We start from the raw sequence: 20,806 nt of genomic DNA, 5'->3' as shown, positions 1-20,806 counted from the left end.
ACAGCAGTCCCTGCTCGCCACAACTAGAGAAAGCCCATGTGCAGCAGCAAAGACCCAATGCAGCCAAAAATAAAATATAAATTTTTTAAAATTTTGAAAATTAAAAAAATTTTTTTAAAGTACAGCATTAAATGACATCTCTGTTATACTTAGCTTGTAAATATATAAATAGGTCTACATAATAAAATTTTAAATTTTCATAGTTTAATATCTAATAGTTTTATAACTAATGGAAATTTAAAATCAAGTTAATGGAATTTTCATTTAAAGTTAAAACATTATAAATAAACCTTAACAAGTGAAAGAAATTTATGCTTGCTTAAGATAATGTAACATAGTATTACAAAGAAATACTAATTTTGAACAAATTATGTTCTATGTGTATAATTCCAGGCTTAAAAATCTCTTCATCCCAGATAAAAGAGTTTGCTCAGCAATATAACGCTAACATTGCATTATAGTCCAAATAATAAAGTAAATGTCCATGAATCCATATATAAAGAAATAAGTAAATAATAAATGTGGGAGAAGTGACAAGCATTCCTTAAAGAATTTCAACTAATGTAAAAGGAATCAGAAATAGAAGATCACCATTCACTGCCACAGTATTAATTGCCACAGAAAATAGCCCACAGTGGATACTAAAATTTGTGGTCAAAAGTTAAAGCAAAAACATTGTTTTGTTTAATGTTTATTTACTTATTTGGCTGTGCTGGGTCTTGGTTGTGGCACGCGGGGATCTTCCTTGCAACATGCAGGATCTTTTCTTTATTTCTTTAGTTGAGGGTTGGGGGATCTTTAGTTGTGGCATGTGGGATCTAGTTCCCTGATCAGGGATTGAACCTGGGCCCCCCTGTATTGGGAATGTGGAGTCTTAACCACTGGACCACCAGGGAAGTCCCTAAAGCAGAAACATTGTATTTGCATAGTTTCAAACTGTCTCTCCCCAGCTATTAATTACAAAGGGAAAAACAGTAACATTACAGTAAAGAAACTTGACATATATTATCTTAACCAAGTGATCAAGATTAACATCATGGGCTTCCCTGGTGGCACAGTGGTTGAGAGTCCACCTGCCGATGCAGGGGACATGGGTTCGTGCCCCGGTCCGGGAGGATCCCGCATGCCGTGGAGCGGCTGGGCCCGTGAGCCATGGCCGCTGAGCCTGCGCGTCCGGAGCCTGTTGCTCCGCAGCAGTAGAGGCCACAGCAGTGAGAGGCCCGTGTACCGCAAAAAAAAAAAAAAAAAAAACCCAAAACAAGATTAACATCACTTTAACACTACTGAACTGTACACTTAAAAATGGTCAACACAGTAAATTTTGTTTTTTTACCAAAATAAATTAACATCACTAGATAAGACATTTTGACATGTACCCCCCTGATATGATGCATTGAGAAGGCCACAGTATCATTTCTGTGATATTCTTCCCAGTAATGCATAACATCAATCTAATTACGAGAAACAAACACAATGTCAAGTTGAGGGAATGTTTGTTAACTATAAGCTTACTGTGGTAATCACCTCACAATATATGCTGTACACCCTAAATTTAAACAGTGCTATATGTCAATTACACCTCAATAAAACTGGGGAAAAAATGAGGGACATTTTACAAATAACTGACCAGTACTCTTCAAAAGTCTCAAAGTCGAAGATTGGTTCAAGATGGCGGAGAAGGACGTGCTCTCGCTTCCTCTTGCAAGAACACCAGAATCACAACTAACTGCTGAACAATCATCAACAGGAAGACACTGCAACTCACCAAAAAAGATATCCGACATCCAAAGACAAAGGAGAAGCTACAATGAGATGGTAGGAGGGGCGCAATCACAATAAAATCAAATCCCATAACTGCTGTGTAGGTGAGTCACAGACTGCAGAACACTTATACCACAGAAGTCCACCCACTGGAGTGAAGGTTCTGAGCCCCACGTCAGGCTTCCCAACCTGGGGGTCTGGCAACGAGAGGAGGAATTCCTAGAGAATCAAGGCTTTGAAGGCTAGCGGGATTTGATTGCAGGACTTTGACAGGACTGGGAGAAACAGAGACTCCACCCTTGGAGGGCACACACAAAGTAGTGTGTGCATCGGAACCCAAACAAAGGAGCAGTGACCCCATAGGAGACTGAACCAGACCTACCTGCTAGTGTTGGAGGGTCTCCTGCAGAGGTGGGGGGTGGCTGGGTCTCACCATGAGGACAGGGACACTGGCAGCAGAAGTTCTTGGAAGTACTCCTTGGCATGAGCCCTCCCACAGTCCGCCATCAGCCCCACCAAAGATCCCAGGTAGGCTGCAGTGTTGGGTCGCCTCAGGCCAAACAACCAACAGGGAGGGAACCCAGCACCACCCATCAGCAGACAAGCAGATTAAAGTTTTACTGAGCTCTGCCCACCAGAGCAACAGCCAGCTCTACCCACCACCAGTCCCTCCCATCAGGAAACTTGCACAAGCCTCTTAGATAGCCTCATCCACCAGAGGGCAGATGACAGAAGCAAGAAGAACTACAATCGTGCAGCCTGTGGAACGAAAACCACATTCACAGAAGATAGACAAGATGAAAAGGCAGATGGCTACGTACCAGATGAAGGAACAAGATAAAACCCCAGAAAAACAACTAAATGAAGTGGAGATAGGCATTATTCCAGAAAAAGAATTCAGAATAATGATAGTGAAGATGATCCAGGACCTCAGAAAAAGAATGGAGGCAAAGATCGAGAAGATGCAAGAAATGTTTAACAAAGACCTAGAAGAATTAAAGAACAAACAAACAGAGATGAACAATACAATAACTGAAATGAAAAATACACTAGAAGGAATCAATAGCAGAGTAACTGAGGCAGAAGAACGGATAAGTAACCTGGAAGACAGAATGGTGGAATTCACTGCTGCAGAACAGGACAAGGAAAAAAGAATGAAAAGAAATGAAGACAGCCTAAGAGACCTCTGAGACAACATTAAACGCAACAACATTCACATTATAGGGGTCCCAGAAGGAGAAGAGAGAGAGAAAGGACCTGAGAAAATATTTGAAGAGATTATAGTCGAAAACTTCCCTAACATGGGAAAGGAAATAGCCACCCAAGTCCAGGAAGCACAGAGAGTCCCATACAGGATAAACCCAAAGAGAAACACACCGAGACACATAGTAATCAAATTGGCAAAAATTAAAGACAAAGAAAAATTATTGAAAGCAGCAAGGGAAGAATGACAAATAACATACAAGGAAACTCCCATAAAGTTAACAGCTAATTTCTCAGCAGAAACTCTACAAGCCAGAAGGGAGTGGCATGATATACTTAAAGTGATGAAAGGGAAGAACCTACAACCAACATTACTCTACCCAGCAAGGATCTCATTCAGATTTGATGGAGAAATCAAAAACTTTACAGACAAGCAAAAGATAAAAGAATTCAGCACCACCAAACCAACTCTACAAAAGATAATAAAGGAACTTCTCTAAGTGGGACACATAAGAGAAGAAAAGGACCTACAAAACCAAACCCAAAACAATTAAGAAAATGGTAATAGGAACATACATATCAGTAATTACCTTAAACGTGAATGGATTAAATGCTCCAACCAAAAAACACAGGCTTGCTGAATGGATACAAAAACAAGACCCATATATATGTGCTGTCTACAAGAGACCCACTTCAGACCTAGGGACATCTACAGACTGAAAGTGAGGGGATGGAAAAAGATATTCCATGCAAATGGAAATCAAAAGAAAGCTGGAGTAGCAATACTCATATCAGATAAAATAGACTTTAAAGAATGTCACAAGAGACAAGGAAGGACACTACATAATGATCAAGGGATCAATCCAAGAAGAAGATATAACAATTATAAATATAAATGCACCCAACAAAGGAGCACCTCAATACATAAGGCAACTGCTAACAGCTAAAAAAGAGGAAATCGACAGTAACACACTAATAGTGGGGGACTTTAACACCTCACACCAATGGACAGATCACCCAAACAGAAAATAAATAAGGAAATAGAAGCTTTAAATGACACAATAAACCAGATAGATTTAATTGATATTTATATCCATCCAAAAACAGCAGATTACACTTTCTTCTCAAGTGCACATGGAACATTCTCCAGGATAGATCACATCTTGGGTCACAAATCAAGCCTCAGTAAATTTAAGAAAATTGAAATCATATCAAGCACCTTTTCTGACCAAAACGCTATGAGATTAGAAATCAGTTACAGGGGAAAAATATGTAAAAAACAAACACATGCAGGCTAAACAATATGTTACTAAATAACCAAGAGATCACTGAAGCAATCAAAGAGGAAATCAAAAAATACCTAGAGACAAATGACAATGAAAACACAACGATCCAAAACCTATGGGATGCAGCAAAAGCAGTTCTAAGAGGGAAGTTTATAGCTATACAAGCCTACCTCAAGAAACAAGAAAAATCTCAAATAAACAATCTAACCTTACACCTAAAGGAACTAGAGAAAGAAGAACAAACAAAACCCGAAGTTAGCAGAAGGAGAGAAATCATAAAGATCAGAGCAGAAATAAATGAAATAGAAACGAAGAAAACAATAGCAAAGATCAATAAAACTAAAAGCTGGTTCTTTGAGAAGATAAACAAAATTGATAAACCATTAGCCAAACTCATCAAGAAAAAGAGGGCGAGGACTCAAATCAATAAAATTAGAAATGAAAAAGGAAAAGTTACAACAGACACTAGAGAAATACAAAGCATCCTAAGAGACTACTACAAGCAACTCTATGCCAATAAAATGGACAACCTGGAAGAAATGGACAAGTTCTTAGAGAGGTATAACCTTCCAAGACTGAACCAGGAAGAAATAGAAAATATGAACAGACCAATCACAAGTAATGAAATTGAAACTGTGATTAAAAATCTTCCAACAAAAAAAAGTCCCAGGACCAGATGGCTTCACAGGCGAATTCTATCAAACATTTAGAGAAGAGCTAACACCCATCCTTCTCAAACTCTTCCAAAAAATTGCAGAGGAAGGAACACTCCCAAACTCATTCTATGAGGCCACCATCACCCTGATACCAAAACCAGACAAAGATACTAAAAAAAAGAAAATTACAGACCAATATCACTGAAGCATATAGATGCAAAAATCCTCAACCAAATGCTAGCAAACAGAATCCAACAACACATTAAAAGGATCATACACCATGATCAAGTGGGATTTATCCTGAGGATGCAAGGATTCTTCAATATACACAAATCAATCAATGTGATACACCATATTAACAAATTGAAGAAGAAAAACCATATGATCATCTCAATAGATGCAGAAAAAGCTTTTGACAAAATTCAACACCCATTTATGACAAAAACTCTCCAGAAAGTGGGCATAGAGGGAACCTACCTCAACATAATACAGGCCATATTACGACAAACCCACAGCAAACATCATTCTCAATGGTGAAAAACTGAAAGCATTTCCTCTACAATCAGAAACAAGACAAGGATGTCCACTCTCACCACTATTATTCAACATAGTTTTGGAAGTCCTAGCCAAAGTAATCAGAGAAGAAAAAGAAATAAAGGAATCCAAATCCGAAAAGAAGTAGTAAAACTGTCACTGTTTGCAGATGACGTGATACTATACATAGAGAATCCTAAAGATGCCACCAGAAAACTACTAGAGCTAATCAATGAATTTGGTAAAGTTGCAGGATACAAAATTAATGCACAGAAATCTCTGGCATTCCTATACACTAATGATGAAAAATCTAAAAGAGAAATTAAGGAAACACTCACATTTACCACTGCAGCAAAACGAATAAAATACCTAGGAATAAATCTACCTAGGGAGACAAAAGACCTTTATGCAGAAAACTATAAGACACTGATGAAAGAAATTAAAGATGATACCAACAGATAGAGAGATATACCATGTTCTTGGATTGGAAGAATCAATATTTTGAAAATGACTATACTACCCAAAGCAATCTACAGATTCAATGCGATCCCTATCAAATTACCAGTGGCATTTTTTGTGGAACTAGAACAAAAAATCTGAAAATTTGTATGGAGACACAAAAGACCCCGAATAGCCAAAGCAGTCTTGAGGGAAAAAGACATGGAGGAATAAGACTCCCTGACTTCAGACTATACCACAAAGCTACAGTACTCAAGACAATATGGTACTGGCACAGAAACAGAAATATAGATCAATGAAACAAGATAGAACGCCCAGAGATAAACCCTCACACCTATGGTCAACTAATCTATGACAAAGGAGGCAAGGATATACAATGGAGAAAAGACAGTCTCTTCAATAAGTGGTGCTGGGAAAATTGGACAGCTACATGTAAAAGAATGAAATTAGAACACTCCCTAACACCATACACAAAAATAAACTCAAAATGTATTTGAGATCTAAATGTAAGACCAGACACTATAAAACTCTTAGAGGAAAACATAGGAAGAACACTTTATGACATAAATCACAGCAAGATCTTTTATGATCCACCTCGTAGAGTAATGGAAATAAAAACAAAAATAAACAAATAGGACCTAATGAAACTTAAAAGCTTTTGCACAGCAAAGGAAACCATAAACAAGACGAAAAGACAGCCCTCAGAATGGGAGAAAATATTTGAACATCAATCGTTGGACAAAGGATTAATCTCCAAGATACATAAACAGCTTATGCAGCTCAATATTAAAAAAACAAACAACCCAATCCAAAAATGGTCAGAAGACCTAAATAGACATTTCTCCAAAGAAGACATACAGATGGCCAGGAAGCACATGAAAAGCTGCTCAATGTTACTAATTATAAGAGAAATGCAAATCAAAGCTACAATGAGGTGTCACCTCACACTAGTCAGAATGGGCATCATCAGCAAATCTACAAACACAAAATGCTGGAGAGGGTGTGGAGAAAAAGGAACCCTCCTGCACTGTTGGTGGGAATGTAAATTGATACAGCCACTATGGAGAACAGTATGGAGGTTTCTTAAGAAACTAAAAATAGAGCTACCATATGACCCAGCAATCCCACTACTGGGCATATACCCAGAGAAGACCGTAATTCAGAAAGAGTCACGTACCACAATGTTCACTGCCACACTATTTACAGTAGCCAGGACATGAAAGCAACCTAAGTGTCCATCAACAGATGAATGGATAAAGAAGATGTGGCACATATATACAATGGAATATTACTCAGCCATAAAAAGAAATGAAATTGAGTTATTTGTAGTGAGGTGGATGGACCCAGAGTCGGTCATACAGAGTGAAGTAAGTCTGAAAGAGAAAAACAAATACTGTATGCTAACACATATCTATGGAATCTAAAAAAAAAAAAAAGAAAAGGTTCGATGAACCTAGGGGCAGGACAGGAATAAAGACACAGACCTACTAGAGAATGTACTTGAAGACACGGGGAGGGAGAAGGGTAAGCTGGGACGAAGTGAGAGAGTGGAATGGACTTATATACACTACCAAATGTAAAATAGATAGTGGGAAGCAGCCACATAGCACAGGGTTATCAGCTCGGTGCTTTGTGACCACCTAAAGGGGTGGGATAGGGAGGGTGGGATAGGGAGGGAGGGAGACGCAAGAGGGAAGAGATATGGGGATATATGTATATGTATAACTGATTCACTTTGTTATAAAGCAGAAACTAACACACCACTGTAAAGCAATTATACTCCAATAAAGATGTTAAAAAAAAAAAACAGAATTTAAGGGACTGCCCTAGTGCTCCAGTGGTAAAGAATTCTTCCAATGCAGGGGTTGCGGGTTTGATCCCTGGTGAGGGAACTAAGATCCCACATGCTGCAGGGCAACTAAGCCTGAGTGCCACAAACTAGAGCCCACTCACCCTGCAGCCTGTGCACCACGACTAGAGAGAGAAAACCTGCACGCCACAACTAAAAAAGCTCGTGCACCACAACAAAGAGCCCACGTGCCACAACGAAAGATCCCGTGTGCCACAACCAAGACCCAATGCAGCCAAAAAAATAATGAATGAATAAGTAAATAAAATATTATTTAAAATATAGTATAAAATTTTTTAACTTTAGAAATGTAGATCTATATGCATTTCAAAGTTAAATATGTAATTGAAGCAATTTGCCCAAACTAGAGGTACTGTTCTACCTTTGGAATACCAGGTACAAATGTTGTGCCTATCTGTGTGGGACACACCCTTGTGGGTTTGAATTTACACATTGTATAAAATAAGGTACCTAATTAAAGACTCATTAAAGCAAACTTTTTAAACAGTTAAGGCACAGTTGGTAGTATTAATAGCATCCTTGAAATATGTTAATGTTTTAATTTTTTTTCTTTAATTTTAGAATGAGAGAACTTAAAATAGCTTACAAATGCAAAACAATGATGATCAAAAAGAAACCTAACTTGAATCCCTACTCCATTTCATTTTTTGAATGATATGCTAGGAACTAACTCTTTTTCTTAGTTTCCATGTTGTCACATCTGCATGCTCAGAGGAGAAAATGGCTTAAGATCAAATCTGTTAATACATGAAAATCTATCTTTTCCTAAGGCCACTTTATTGGTATTAATGCATTCTTTCTTCTTTAATATCTTTTTGTTTTGTAGTTGTTCAATAGCATTTGTTATCTACAAGTCTATTTTTTTCCTCATCTACGTTCAAACAACTGCTCTCTGATGAGGAATGGGATATCTGTGTATAAACAGAGATTTAAGACTTGCCTAAGGTCCCCAACAACCATTAAGAAATCTACACCTAACTTAATTCCTGAACTGAATCTCTTTAGCCTTATATCTGCCTTTACATTTGCAAATAAGTCAAATCCTTTTTCTTCTTCTTTACCCTTCCTCCCATCCAGTTATCTATGAGGACCACCATTTACCAGACATTTGCATGATTGTGAATGATGGTATGCAAGATGTTGATTCAAAGATGATCTCTACTCATCAGGTGACAAATCTAGCAATTTCTGAATAACAATAAACTATATTTCTACTTCTTGAACCTAACTGCTTTCTGATGTATCAAAACTAGGAGCTAGTTCTTGTCCCTATTCATGCATAACTTTCTAATGGAAAATAACTTAAAGGCAAAATAACATGATGTCTCTATGGAACTAAGCATATCCAGAGCCAGGACTAATGAACTTCCACAGGAGACATGAATAATGGCCACATATAGTCATCAGATACTTGGGCATGACCCTCTGACCCCTGAGACCTATTCCTATCAGAATCTGGTGGTAAACTGGAGCCAGCCTCTGTTTTTACCTCTCCAGTGCCATGGGGGAAGGGGAAGTTGGGCATAAGGCGCTTAAGAAACCAGAATTCACTATTGCCAGTGCCAGTGGCTGAGGACACTTCATAGGGACAAGGCTGGGATATGGATCCACTGGCTCCTCCTCATACCAGGTTGTTAGAGAAATTACAGTCATCATAGAAATGCTCTTGAATTGTGAACTTTTCTCTGTATTTAATCTTCTGGCAGATATGTGTAATGAAGATCACTGTGACAGAGAGGAGAAAGAGAAAGGAAAGCACAGCCAGAGAAATGACCAAATATTTAGTGGATGGATTTACCCTTGTAGGATGCTTGAATGGATCCAGGAACTGCAGATAGGGCTCAGAAAAGCCATCTACCAGGAGGATATTAAGTGAGGCAGTAGTAGAAAGAGCTGGTTGGCCATGATCCTGAACAAGAACGATCAGTTTCTGCATCATGGGGTCTCTCTCAGATATCTGCCGCAATGTACGGATTTCCCCATTTTGTTGTTGAGCAGAGAATAACCCAGGGTCAGTGGCCTTAAATAGATGATATAAAAGCCAGGAATTCTGACCTGAGTCACCATCCACAGCCATCACCTTAGTCACCAGGTAGCCTGCCTCTGCAGACCTAGGCACCAGGTCATTGCAGGGCAAGGTGCCATTTTGCAGTGGGTACAAGATCATTGGGCAGTTACCATTGTCATCCAGGACAACCACTCAGACAGTAACCTGGCTACTCCGTGACAGGAAGCCCCTATCAGTTGCCTTTACCACAAACTGAAAATCTTGAATGGCTTCATAATCCATAGTTCTCAGTGCATAGAGTTTCCCATTGTCTGAATTTATGGAAATGTAAGCAAAGACTGATAGATCTCCACTTTTTGGAGGCAGCAGAGAATATATTATTTGGGCATTCTCACCCAAATCTAGATCCTCAGCATGGACTTTGCCAATAAAAACTGCAGGGCTGTTGTTTTCTCGAACAGTCAAGATGTAGGAATCTTCCTGATATACTGGGGGATTGTCATTAATGTCAGATAATTAGCACCTCTATCACAGTCTCCGACGACAGAGTGGGTGGTCCAGTATCCATGGCAACAAGGGTGATATAGCCAGAGACCTCCTCCGGATCCATGCCTCTGTCAGTGACCAGTGAGTAGGAATTCCTGAATGTAAGTTTGACTGCAAAGGGAAGGTCTTCTTTGAGGAAGCAAGTGATTTTTCCTCCCACTCGAATGTCCTGGTCTCTGATAGAGAAAAGGGCCACTACCGTCTGTAGTGGAGAGTCCTCAGGGAGAGGGCTGGACACAGAGGAGACTGTAACTTCAGGAGGATCGTCATTAACATCCACCACCTCCACCAGGACTTTGCTGTGGCAGAGAGGCCTCCTCCATCGGTAGCTTGAATGTCAATGTCGTATGTTTCAATTGCTTCAAAATCTAGGGAGCCTCTTAGTCGAACCTCTCCGGTTTCAGAGTCAATCTGAAACATCTGGAGAATTACTTCTGGGTTTTGAGCTAAAGAGTAAGTTATCTCCTTGTTAGAGCCCTCGTCTAGGTCGGTGGCAGTTACCGTAGCCACCAAAGAACCATTGGCACTGTTTTCCAGCACCTGAGCGCGGTACACCAGTCGAGAGAATTGGGGCACATGATCATTGACATCCAGAACCTCCACGCGAATGTGGGCAGTGCCAGACTTGGGCGGAGACCCTCCGTCCACAGCTGTAATTGTCAGGTTGACTTCAGGCTGCTCCTCTCCGTCCAGGGGTTTATCCAGCACTAGCTCGGCATACTTGGGCCCATGGCTGCGGAAGCGGGTGTGCAGGTAGAAATACTCACTGGCGCTCAAGGTGTAGTTTTGGAGACCGTTGAGGCCGATGTCCAGATCCTGCGCGCTCTGCAGAGGAAACCGTGAACCCAGGGGGGTGCTCTCCGGAATCTTTAAAAGAGGCTCCTTGTTTAGGAAAACCGGGGCATTGTCATTGATATCAAATACCCTGACCTCCACGCCAAAGGACTGCAGTGGCTCCACCAGGACTATTTCAAACTGCAGAACGCATGGATCGGCTTTGCCACAAAGTGACTCCCGATCCAGTTTCTCCTTCACGAACAGATCTCCTGTCTTGCGGTGCAGCCAGAAATGCAGTTTATTGCCCTCGGAAACGAGCTGCGCCCCGCGCGCAGCCAGCTTCCCTACCTCCAGCCCCAAGTCCTTAGCCACGTTAGCTACAAATGAACCACTCTCCATCTCCTCTGCCACCGAATAGCGGATGGTCGCCGTACCCCCCACAGATAAGCACAGAAAAAGGAGAAGCGAGCCCACTTGCCTGCTTTGCAAGAGTTTTCTGCGTGCAATCGCCATCCGTTCTCACAAGAGCACTCTCTGCAGCAGATACACCTGTTGCGTACACACTTTCACTTTTCTGCCAACAGGTTCCTGCAACAGCTGCTCTCGGCTTTGCTAGCCTCTAACCGCAGCGCCGCCAAAGGCTAACGGAGCCAGGTGAGCTGTTTTGCACTTGGAAGAAAAATTGCATTAAGTAACTCAACTCCCCAGTCTATCGAATGTATTAATAGATATGTTCTCATTCTGGAGAGTTAGGTAGAGGTTGAAAGTTGTTGCCAAAGCAACAACAAACTCGCCTTTCAATTCCCTTTCAGGAAAAAAAGCCCTGGGGAATTGAACACCCAATGAGGATACTCGTTAAGCAAGCTCAAGGTTGAAGTCATAGTATCTGTGAGCCGGCTGGGGCCGCTGCAGCAGCGGGCAAACAGTGAGGTGTTAAGGTACGCGGCACACTCCACACACACACTCCGCCCAGAGACCAAGGGAGAGGCAAAAAGATGCTGCAGTGTCTTCTGAAGTGTGAACCAACTGGATGGGAATGAGGGAGGGGGGCTTGGAAGAAAGTGATCAGTAGAAAAAGGAAAGGGGACAGACATCATCTCTCAGGAAGCCGTGGTCCATTAGGTACATTGATAGGGGAACTGTTCAACTTGCCTCATGGTTTGCATAAACCCATTCTTTTCTACAGAACCCTCAAACGCTTAGGAAGCGACTGGCTTGTCACTTATGATTCTGATGAAAGTAATACTTATTGGGTATGATTTCTATATACTGGTACTGTATTAAGTAATTTACATGCATTATCTCATTTAATCCTTGCAACAACTCTATGAGGTACACATTATTATTATTTCTTTTTTACAGATGAAATTGAGACTGGAGAGGTTATGTTACTCCCCCAACATCTTCTACCTAGTAAATATTAGAGAAGGAACTCAATTTGATTTTGTCTGACTCCAAAGTCATGCTCGTAATTAGTATGTAACTCTACTTTCCAAATAATATAGTAGATAAATTAAATGAAGATAAATGTTTGGCTTTGGATTTTAAAGGAAATTAAATAATAGACTACTTACATATATTGAAAATGGCCCAACAGAAATTTTGCAAGATATTTGTTGAGAGTTTTTTACAGTCATAAGATCATAGAATGTTTAAGAATGATAATGCACCTCAGAAAGATTAGGTCCAATCTCCCCCACCCCTTTTTTAAATAGATGAAAAAACTAAGGCCCAAATGATGAAATCACTTGCCCAGTCCATACAGCTACTGCTGGCAATATAAAAACTAGAACCTGTCTTCTGACACTGTCTCATGCTCATTAGCAGGAGCATTTGGTGGGTTCCCATTTGTAAAAAAAAAAAAACTCAACACTTACAGTAGGTAATCTTCAGAATCTAGTCTCTTTCCTTTGATATTTAGCTCAGTTTCAGATTGATGTTGTGTTCTGCTCTAGCTCATTAATATCCATTGCTGTATAGAATTCCAGTCTGGTCAATGTTCTTTGGCCACAGACCATCAGGAGCACACCTGTAGTTGAACAAAGTTGTATTTTCTGATTACTGCAACAAGGGAGACATCACACCGCAGAGAATCATGGGGCATCTCAATAAGAGGGTGTTAAAAAGGACTTGCGGTATTTGTGCAAGGTGATTTGGGGGTGGTTTGAAGTAGGACTTTGCTCTGGATTGGATGCTGTCAGAAACAGTTATTTTTATAGTTGGATATATTAATAATTCTTAGAAGGTGAGAAAAATGGAGGGAGGCTAAAGCTGTGACTGGTAATTCATATTAGCCATTTTTGTGGATTGGAAAATGTTCTTTTTCACCTGATTATGGCAAACTCTTGTTTTTCTCTTAGTCCATCACTGTCACAGAGTGGCCTTGTCTAATGTTGTTCTATGAACCTGTTTTAGTTCAACACGAGAACAGCATAGCCTAGGTCTGAGTATCAGGCTAGCTACTAGCTGTCATGGACTGCTTTTGTCTTTTTCAGCATGACCAGCAAAACTCATTTACTATTGTTCTACTGTTCACAGAAGTATGTCATTATATATGTCACTTTGTACACATGTGTGTACATTTGAGGGGGGGCATATACCTAGAAGTGGCATTGGTGTCATAGGGTATGCTCTTTTCAGCTTTACCTGATACTGCCAAACTGCTTTCTAAGAAGTTGTACCAATTTACACATCTCATCAGCAGGATGAGATGTGTAAATAGGTCGATTATTTTAAATTGGTCCATTTGTTCTATTCTTACCGACACTTATCGTTACTAGTCTTCTTAAAAGTTTAACCATTTTGGCTATCACAGAGTGGCCTTAATTTGCATTTCTCTGATTATTAATTATTGATGACGTAGGGCACTGTTTAATATATGTTTAGTCATCTGGATAACCTTTGGTTGGGGGGGGTTGTTCAGTTCCCTTGCCCATTTTTTTACATTGGATTGTCTTTTTCCTATTGATTTGTTGTAGTTCTTCATATATTCTAAATATGAGTCCGGAGTATCTCTTTATAATTAGGAAAAAGAGACATGCTTATCCTTAGTTGATATATAGCTTATCCTTAGTTGATATATATCTACAGAGTTTTGTTTAAAAAGAGGTATTTCTCCCAGTGATTCACACATTAAGCAGAAGCTTATGGCATCCTAGGAAGTCTTTTTTTTAGCTTAGATATAATTGACATATGACATTATATGAGTTTAAGGTATACAATGTGATTAGATATTAGTATATATTGCTAAATGCTCAACACAGTAAGTCTAGTTAACATCCATCACCACACATAGTTATAAACGTTTTTCTTGTAATGAGAACTTTTAAGATCTACTCTCAGCAATTTTCAAATATATAATACAGTGTTATTAACTACATTCACCACCTAGGAAGTCTTAATACAATCAGTTTGTAAGTAACATTCAAAACCCATAAATTTAAAAAATACATTCTTACGACTTGAAATACAAGAAATGCTGCTCTTCAATTGGATTCCTCTGAATCTTAATTTGTTTAGTTAGTTCTCAGGCTATGTATTATCTGCTTGATGGGATTAAATTCCAAAATATTTTTTTTCCTCTGAAAACTTTGGACCCTTTAAACGTCATGGTATTTTTTTTAAATAAGTTTTTATTCTTCCCAGTGAAGGTAGAACTAGGACATACAGAATAAATCTACAACTTACCAGCCTGTAATGCCAGTGTCTTTACTCAAAATCTAGTTATTGGGAAGAGGGGCAAACCACACCTAGTAAAATATCATGAAGTTTAGGGGGAATAAAAGATGCATTCCAAAATTGTATCTAAGGACGTCCCTGGTGGCGCGGTGGTTAAGAATCTGCCTGGCAATGCAGGGGATACAGGTTCAAGCCCTGGTCCGGGAAGATTCCACATGCCGCGGAGCAACTAAGCCCGTGCGCCACAACTACTGAGCCCACGTGCCTAGAGCCCTGCTCTGCAACAAAGACAAGCCACTGCAATGAGAAGCCCACGCACCGCAATGAAAAGTAGCCCCTGCTTGCCAGCACGCAGAGACGAAGATCCAACGCAGCCAAAAATAAATAAAAGTAAGCATAGACTGAGAAGGTAGGACTGCATAATTTTTAAAAAATTTTATCTAAGTACTAACTCTTAGTATTTTTTTAAAAAATCTTATTTTGAAATAATTTAAACTGTCAGAAGAGTTTCAAGAGTGCTTACAATTACCCATTACCGACCTATTGATTTGGTTTGACCAAATTTTAGTCAGGTTTCTCTTTTTCTCATAGGCCTCTGAACTTTAATTCATCCCCAAACTGAAACAAGTCCTAAAATTCCCCACTTAATGGTTCATTCTGAGAATCGGCCAACCACAGAGGGGAAAATATTCCTGTTAAAGCACCCTGATTATACCATCTGCTTGCTCTATCCCCTTGTCCTACTCCCACACAAAGTTACTGCTAGCCCTGCTTACCCCTCCCTAATTTAAAAAACAAAAACAAAAAACCTTTTTCTGTATGAGACATTTGCAGATTTTGTGATCAATGAGTTCTGCTATTGCAATAGTCTTTTAAAACAGCTTCTCCTTCCCTAAGTCCAGACTTGTTGATATTTGACATAATAAACAATAATAAATAATTATATAGTCTTCACCTAGATTCACCAATTTTGCTACATTTGTTCACTTTCTCTCATATATATACACATGTATGCATATACATCACATACGTTATACATTTTATATATATATATATATATACACATTTATTATTCAAAAATAGTCACTCTCTTAACTTCTGTGGGCAGAATATATCTCTCTGCTCTATTGATGTTGAGTTTGGCCATGTGAATTATACTAGACCCTCAAGATGCGTTTAGTATAATTCTCCACCCCTTCGCTTTGGGCTTGACCACGTGAGTTGCTTTGGCCAGCGGGATGTTAGCAGAGTGGGTAGTATCTGTGAATGTGACCTTATTTGAAAACAGTGTCTTTTCAGATATAATCAAGTTAAGATAAGCTTATATGGAATTACGGTGAACTCTTAAGTCTAATGACTGGTATCCTTATAAAGAGAGATTTGGAGACACACAGACACACACAGGGAAGAAGGCCATATCAGGACAGAGATAAGAGACTGGACTGATGCTGCTATAAGCCAAGGGATGCCAAGGACTGCTGGCAACAACCAGAGCTAGGAAATAGCAAATAAGGATCCTCCCCTAGAGCCTTCAGAGAAAGCAGGGCCCTCCTGATGCCTTGATTTCAGACTTCTAGCCTCCAAACTATGAGAATAAGTTTGTTTTTTTTAAGCCACCCAGTTTGTGGTAGTTTGTTATATCAGCCCTAGGAAACTAATACACAGAGTAAAGCAAGTTGTGGCTTGAAAGGTGCTGCAATAATTGGGCTTGCCCTCTTGCTCTTCTGCCACCTTTCTAAGAACTTCTTCTGGATAGCCCACCGACTCAAGGATGAGGACGGAACAGCACTGGATACAACCTGTATACTGAAGCACAGCACAGCTGATCTCAGCCTACATCTGCTGACCTCCAGATGCACAAGTGGGAATTAATGTTATTTTGAGCTATTAAGTTTTGCACCGTATTTTGTGACCATAGCTGACAGATACAGTATGTAAACATTGTATTTTGTTATGAGTTAGTTGCAGACATCTTAACATATCATCCCTAAATATCTCAATATGTACCTCTTACAAACAGGGGCATTCTCCCACATAACTTCAACTACAATTATCACACACAGGAAATTTAACATGAATACTATTACCTAATATTGTATTCAATATTTGAATTTCCTCAATTGTTCCAGTGTCCTTTGTGGCTGTTTTTTTTTTAATCCAGGATATAATCAAGGTTTGCACATTGCACTTAATTGTCATGTTTTTCTAGTTTCCTTTAAACTAGAGCAGTTTAAAGAAAATATTTTATGACTTTTTTTTTCATGACACTGCCATTTTTAAAGAGTCATTTTACAGGATATCCCTCAGTTTGGGCATTGTGTCTTCATTAGATTCAGATGAAATATTTTGACATCAATACCACCTTGGAGATGTTGTAGTCTCTTCAGTGCCTTACATCAGGAGGCATATGATGTCATTTATATCCCATTATTGGTGATACTAAGTTTGATAATTTGGTTACAAAATAGTGTCCACATTTCTCAATTTGAAAGGTACCTTTTAATTTTTCATGATTAGTTATCTTTGGAGAAATGTTTCAAAACTATGTGACCATGATGTGGAGAAAAGGGAACCCATGTGCACTGTTGGTGGGAATGTAAATTGGTGCAGCCACTATGAAAAACAGTATGGAGATTCCTCAAAAAATTAAAAAGAGCTACCATGTGACCCAGAAATTCCACTCCTAGGTATATCTGAAGAAAACAAAAACACTAATTAGAAAAGATATATGCGCCCCTATGTTCATTGCAGCATTATTTACAATAGCCAAGATATAGAAGCAATCTAGATAAAGAAGGTGTGGGGGGGGTGTATGTATGTGTGTATATAACAGAATATTAGCCATAAAAAAGAATGAAATCTTGCCATTTGTGACAACATGGATGGTCCTAAACAGTATTATGTTAAGTGAAATAAGTCAGATAAAGACAAAAACTGTATGATTTCACTTATGTGTGGAATCTAAAAAAACAAACAAACAAAAAAACAATGAACAAACATAACAAAGCAGGAACAGAGTTATAGATACAGAGAACAAATTGCCAAAGGGGAGCAGGTGTGGGGTACGAAAGAAATAAGTGAGGGAAATTAAGAGGTACAAACTCCAGTTACAAAATGAGTCAAGGGAATGAAATGTAGTGCGGGGAATACAGTCAATAACTATGTAATATTTTTGATGATATAACTAGACTTACCATAGTGATCATTTTGAAATGTGTAGAAATACTAAATCACTGTGTTGTGTACCAGGAAATAGCAGTGTTATAGGTCAATTATACTTCAAAAAACCAAAATCATAGAAAAAGAGATCAGATTTGTAGTTACCAGAGGCAGAGGGAGGGTGAGGATAGGAAGAGGAATTGTATGAAGGTAGTCAAAAGGTTCAAACTTCCAGTTATAAGATAAATAAGTAGTAGGGATGTAATATATAACATGATAAATATAATTAACACTGCCTTATGTTATATATGAAAGTTGAGAGTTCTCATCACAAGGAAATTTTTTTTCTATTTCTTTCATTTTGTACCTATATGAGATGTGAATGTTCACTAAACTTATTGCGATAATCATTTCATGATGTAAGACAAACAACTGTTTTATATCTTAAACTTATACAGTACTGTATGTCAATCATATCTCAATAAAACTAGGGGAAAAACTATGTGAATATTTCCAAAACAATTTTATTACTCAGTGTTTTCTAACATCCATGGATGATAGTTGCCTATATTAATATATACTTGTACTTACATAAGTATCTGTGGTGTGTGTATGTGTGTGGGGGTAATCATGGTATTTATACTTTCAATCCATTAAAACAGGTTTCTTCCTTTCCATCCCCCAATTCATATTTATATTAGCCTTGTACCAAAGTGAGAATATTTGGTTCCCAGCACCATCAATATATTTGCTCATTATGCAAATCTTAAAATATGATATTTTTACAATAAGATTTGGTAATCATGATCCTTGGTATTTGCCCAAAGTAGCTGAAAACTTATGTCCACACAAAACCCTGCACACAAATGTTTATAGCAGCTTTATTCATAATTGCCAAAACTTGGAGCAACCAAGATGTCCTTCAGTAGGTGAATTGATAAGTAAACTGTGGTATATCCAGATAATGAATTATTCTTTATTATTATTATTATTCAGCACTAAAAAGAAATGAGCTATCAAGCCATGAAAAGATATGGAGGAAACATAAATGCATCTTACTTAAAATGCATGCTGCTAAGTGAAAGAAGCAAGTCTGAAAAGCTGCTCTATGATTTCAACTATATGACATTATAGAAAAGGCAAAAGTATAGAAACTGTAAAAAAAAAAAAAGAAAGAAAAATCAGTGGTTGGCAGGACTTAGGGGGAGGGAGGATGAATAGGTGGAGCACACAAGATTTTTTTAACTGGACTTTATTACTGTGCGTGTGTAATTACAATACTGGCTAATCTCCCCATTGGTTGTTTCTATTGTATTCAAACTTGAAATAGTCTTACTTTTAATATTTATGATATTTGTTATAGTCATATTTATAAGCATATTAATATCTGGGATACCCTCTTTCTTTCATATATACTCAAGTCTGAAAAACACTTTTTAGGAGCACATGTATTTTATTTTATTATTATAATTTTTTAATTTATTTTTTAAATTTATTTATTTTTGGCTGCATTAGGTCTTTGTTGCTGCACCCGGGCTTTCTCTAGTTGTGGGAGCGGGGGCTACTCTTCGTTGCGGTGCACGGGCTTCTCATTGCAGCATCCTCTCTTGTTACGGAGCACGGGCTCTAGGCGCGTGGGCTCAGTAGTTGTGGCGCACGGGCTTAGTTGCTCTGCAGCATGTGGGATCTTCCCGGACCAGGGCTTGAAGCTGTGTCCCCTGCATTGGCAGGCGGATTCTTAACCACTGCGCCACCAGGGAAGCCCTGGAGCACATGTATTTTAAAACATTGAGTTCACACCTGCAGTTTTAGACTTCACTATTATTTTAGGATTCTTTTCTTTTATTGTGTCTTTTCATGCATTTTAGGTTTCTTATTCCTTTTGGCAGGAACAAGAGGCTTTGAGGGTATAGAAGTCTTTCTTAGGCAGCTCAATTTATTGCTGCTGCTTTTGTTCTACCATCTGTTGCTTTAAATGACAATGCCTCTTGTTGTTTACCATGTGCATCTGCGTATAATATTTCTGTCTTCCACAGTAATATAAGAAGGCTTAATATAAACCAATACCATTTATAGTCCAGATTTATATTACATTCTTACTTTAAACAGAGGGCTTTCATGCCCATGTTCACTCTGGTAGCATGGGTTATAGGTGTCTTTCCATGAAATCTGACAGGTGTTTGAGAAACTTCCCAATTTAACCAAATGGAGGCTAGGTTAGAATGTTTATTCTTCTCTTAATTAAACTCCAACCAATTTCTCTCCTTTATCCGTGAAGATAATTCAAATAACATCCCCAAATTGGATACCTAAATTTTTATTTAAATCAGTACTTTGAAAAAAAAGTTTTATGTCTGAAAACAGAAATGGTAACTAATTTCTGTGTTAAGATCCATAGAAGAGTAAATGAGAAAACATCTATAAGAATACTAAATATTAACTGGGTTGGTTGACAAAGCCAAGTGTGCTTCCTGGGTAGTTCTATCTTTTTCTGAGATTCCTAAGTTTGAGAAAGAAATTCATGTTACTCTCAATTTGCTAGAAGTGACTTTACACTGTAACCCACATATCTGAAGATATAGTAAGACTCCGGCTATAAAGCAGTCACTTGTTTCGGAATATGGGAAGAGTGATATTAAACTAATTAGGAAGAAGAGGTTACCATCAGAAACATAGAAATTGTAAGGTCAGTTGGAATTTTGACTTCATAGCCTCTTGAAAAAAAAAAGTACCCACCTTTCCATAGTATTTTTTATAAAGATAACATTTGAAAGAACTATTCCATTACCTCTTTCTCCTGTTTCACTCTCATTATCTATCAAAAGAATCTCTACTTAGCAACCCGATTAACTTCAGGGGCTCCCCATCT

The 20,806-nt window shown here is 38.6% G+C and overlaps 1 protein-coding gene across 1 annotated transcript in view; it reads right to left on the bottom strand.

Annotated features, from left to right (window-relative positions):
* Window positions 1-11,804, bottom strand: part of LOC307183664 (protocadherin beta-2-like) — a 39,613-nt gene extending 27,809 nt beyond the window's left edge. The window contains exon 1 of the mRNA XM_079916499.1: window positions 11,374-11,804. Coding sequence (XP_079772625.1) covers window positions 11,374-11,613 — 240 coding nt within the window. The 5' untranslated portion in view covers window positions 11,614-11,804. The remainder of the gene's footprint in view (window positions 1-11,373) is intronic.
* Window positions 11,805-20,806: the final 9,002 nt, after the last annotated feature.

The sequence above is a fragment of the Stenella coeruleoalba genome, assembly GCF_951394435.1.
Source record: "Stenella coeruleoalba genome assembly, chromosome: 3".
In the NCBI taxonomy this organism is placed as follows: domain Eukaryota; kingdom Metazoa; phylum Chordata; class Mammalia; order Artiodactyla; family Delphinidae; genus Stenella; species Stenella coeruleoalba.
The sequence above is the reverse complement of the archived record's forward strand: the minus strand, read 5'-3'. Positions and strand labels throughout refer to the sequence as shown.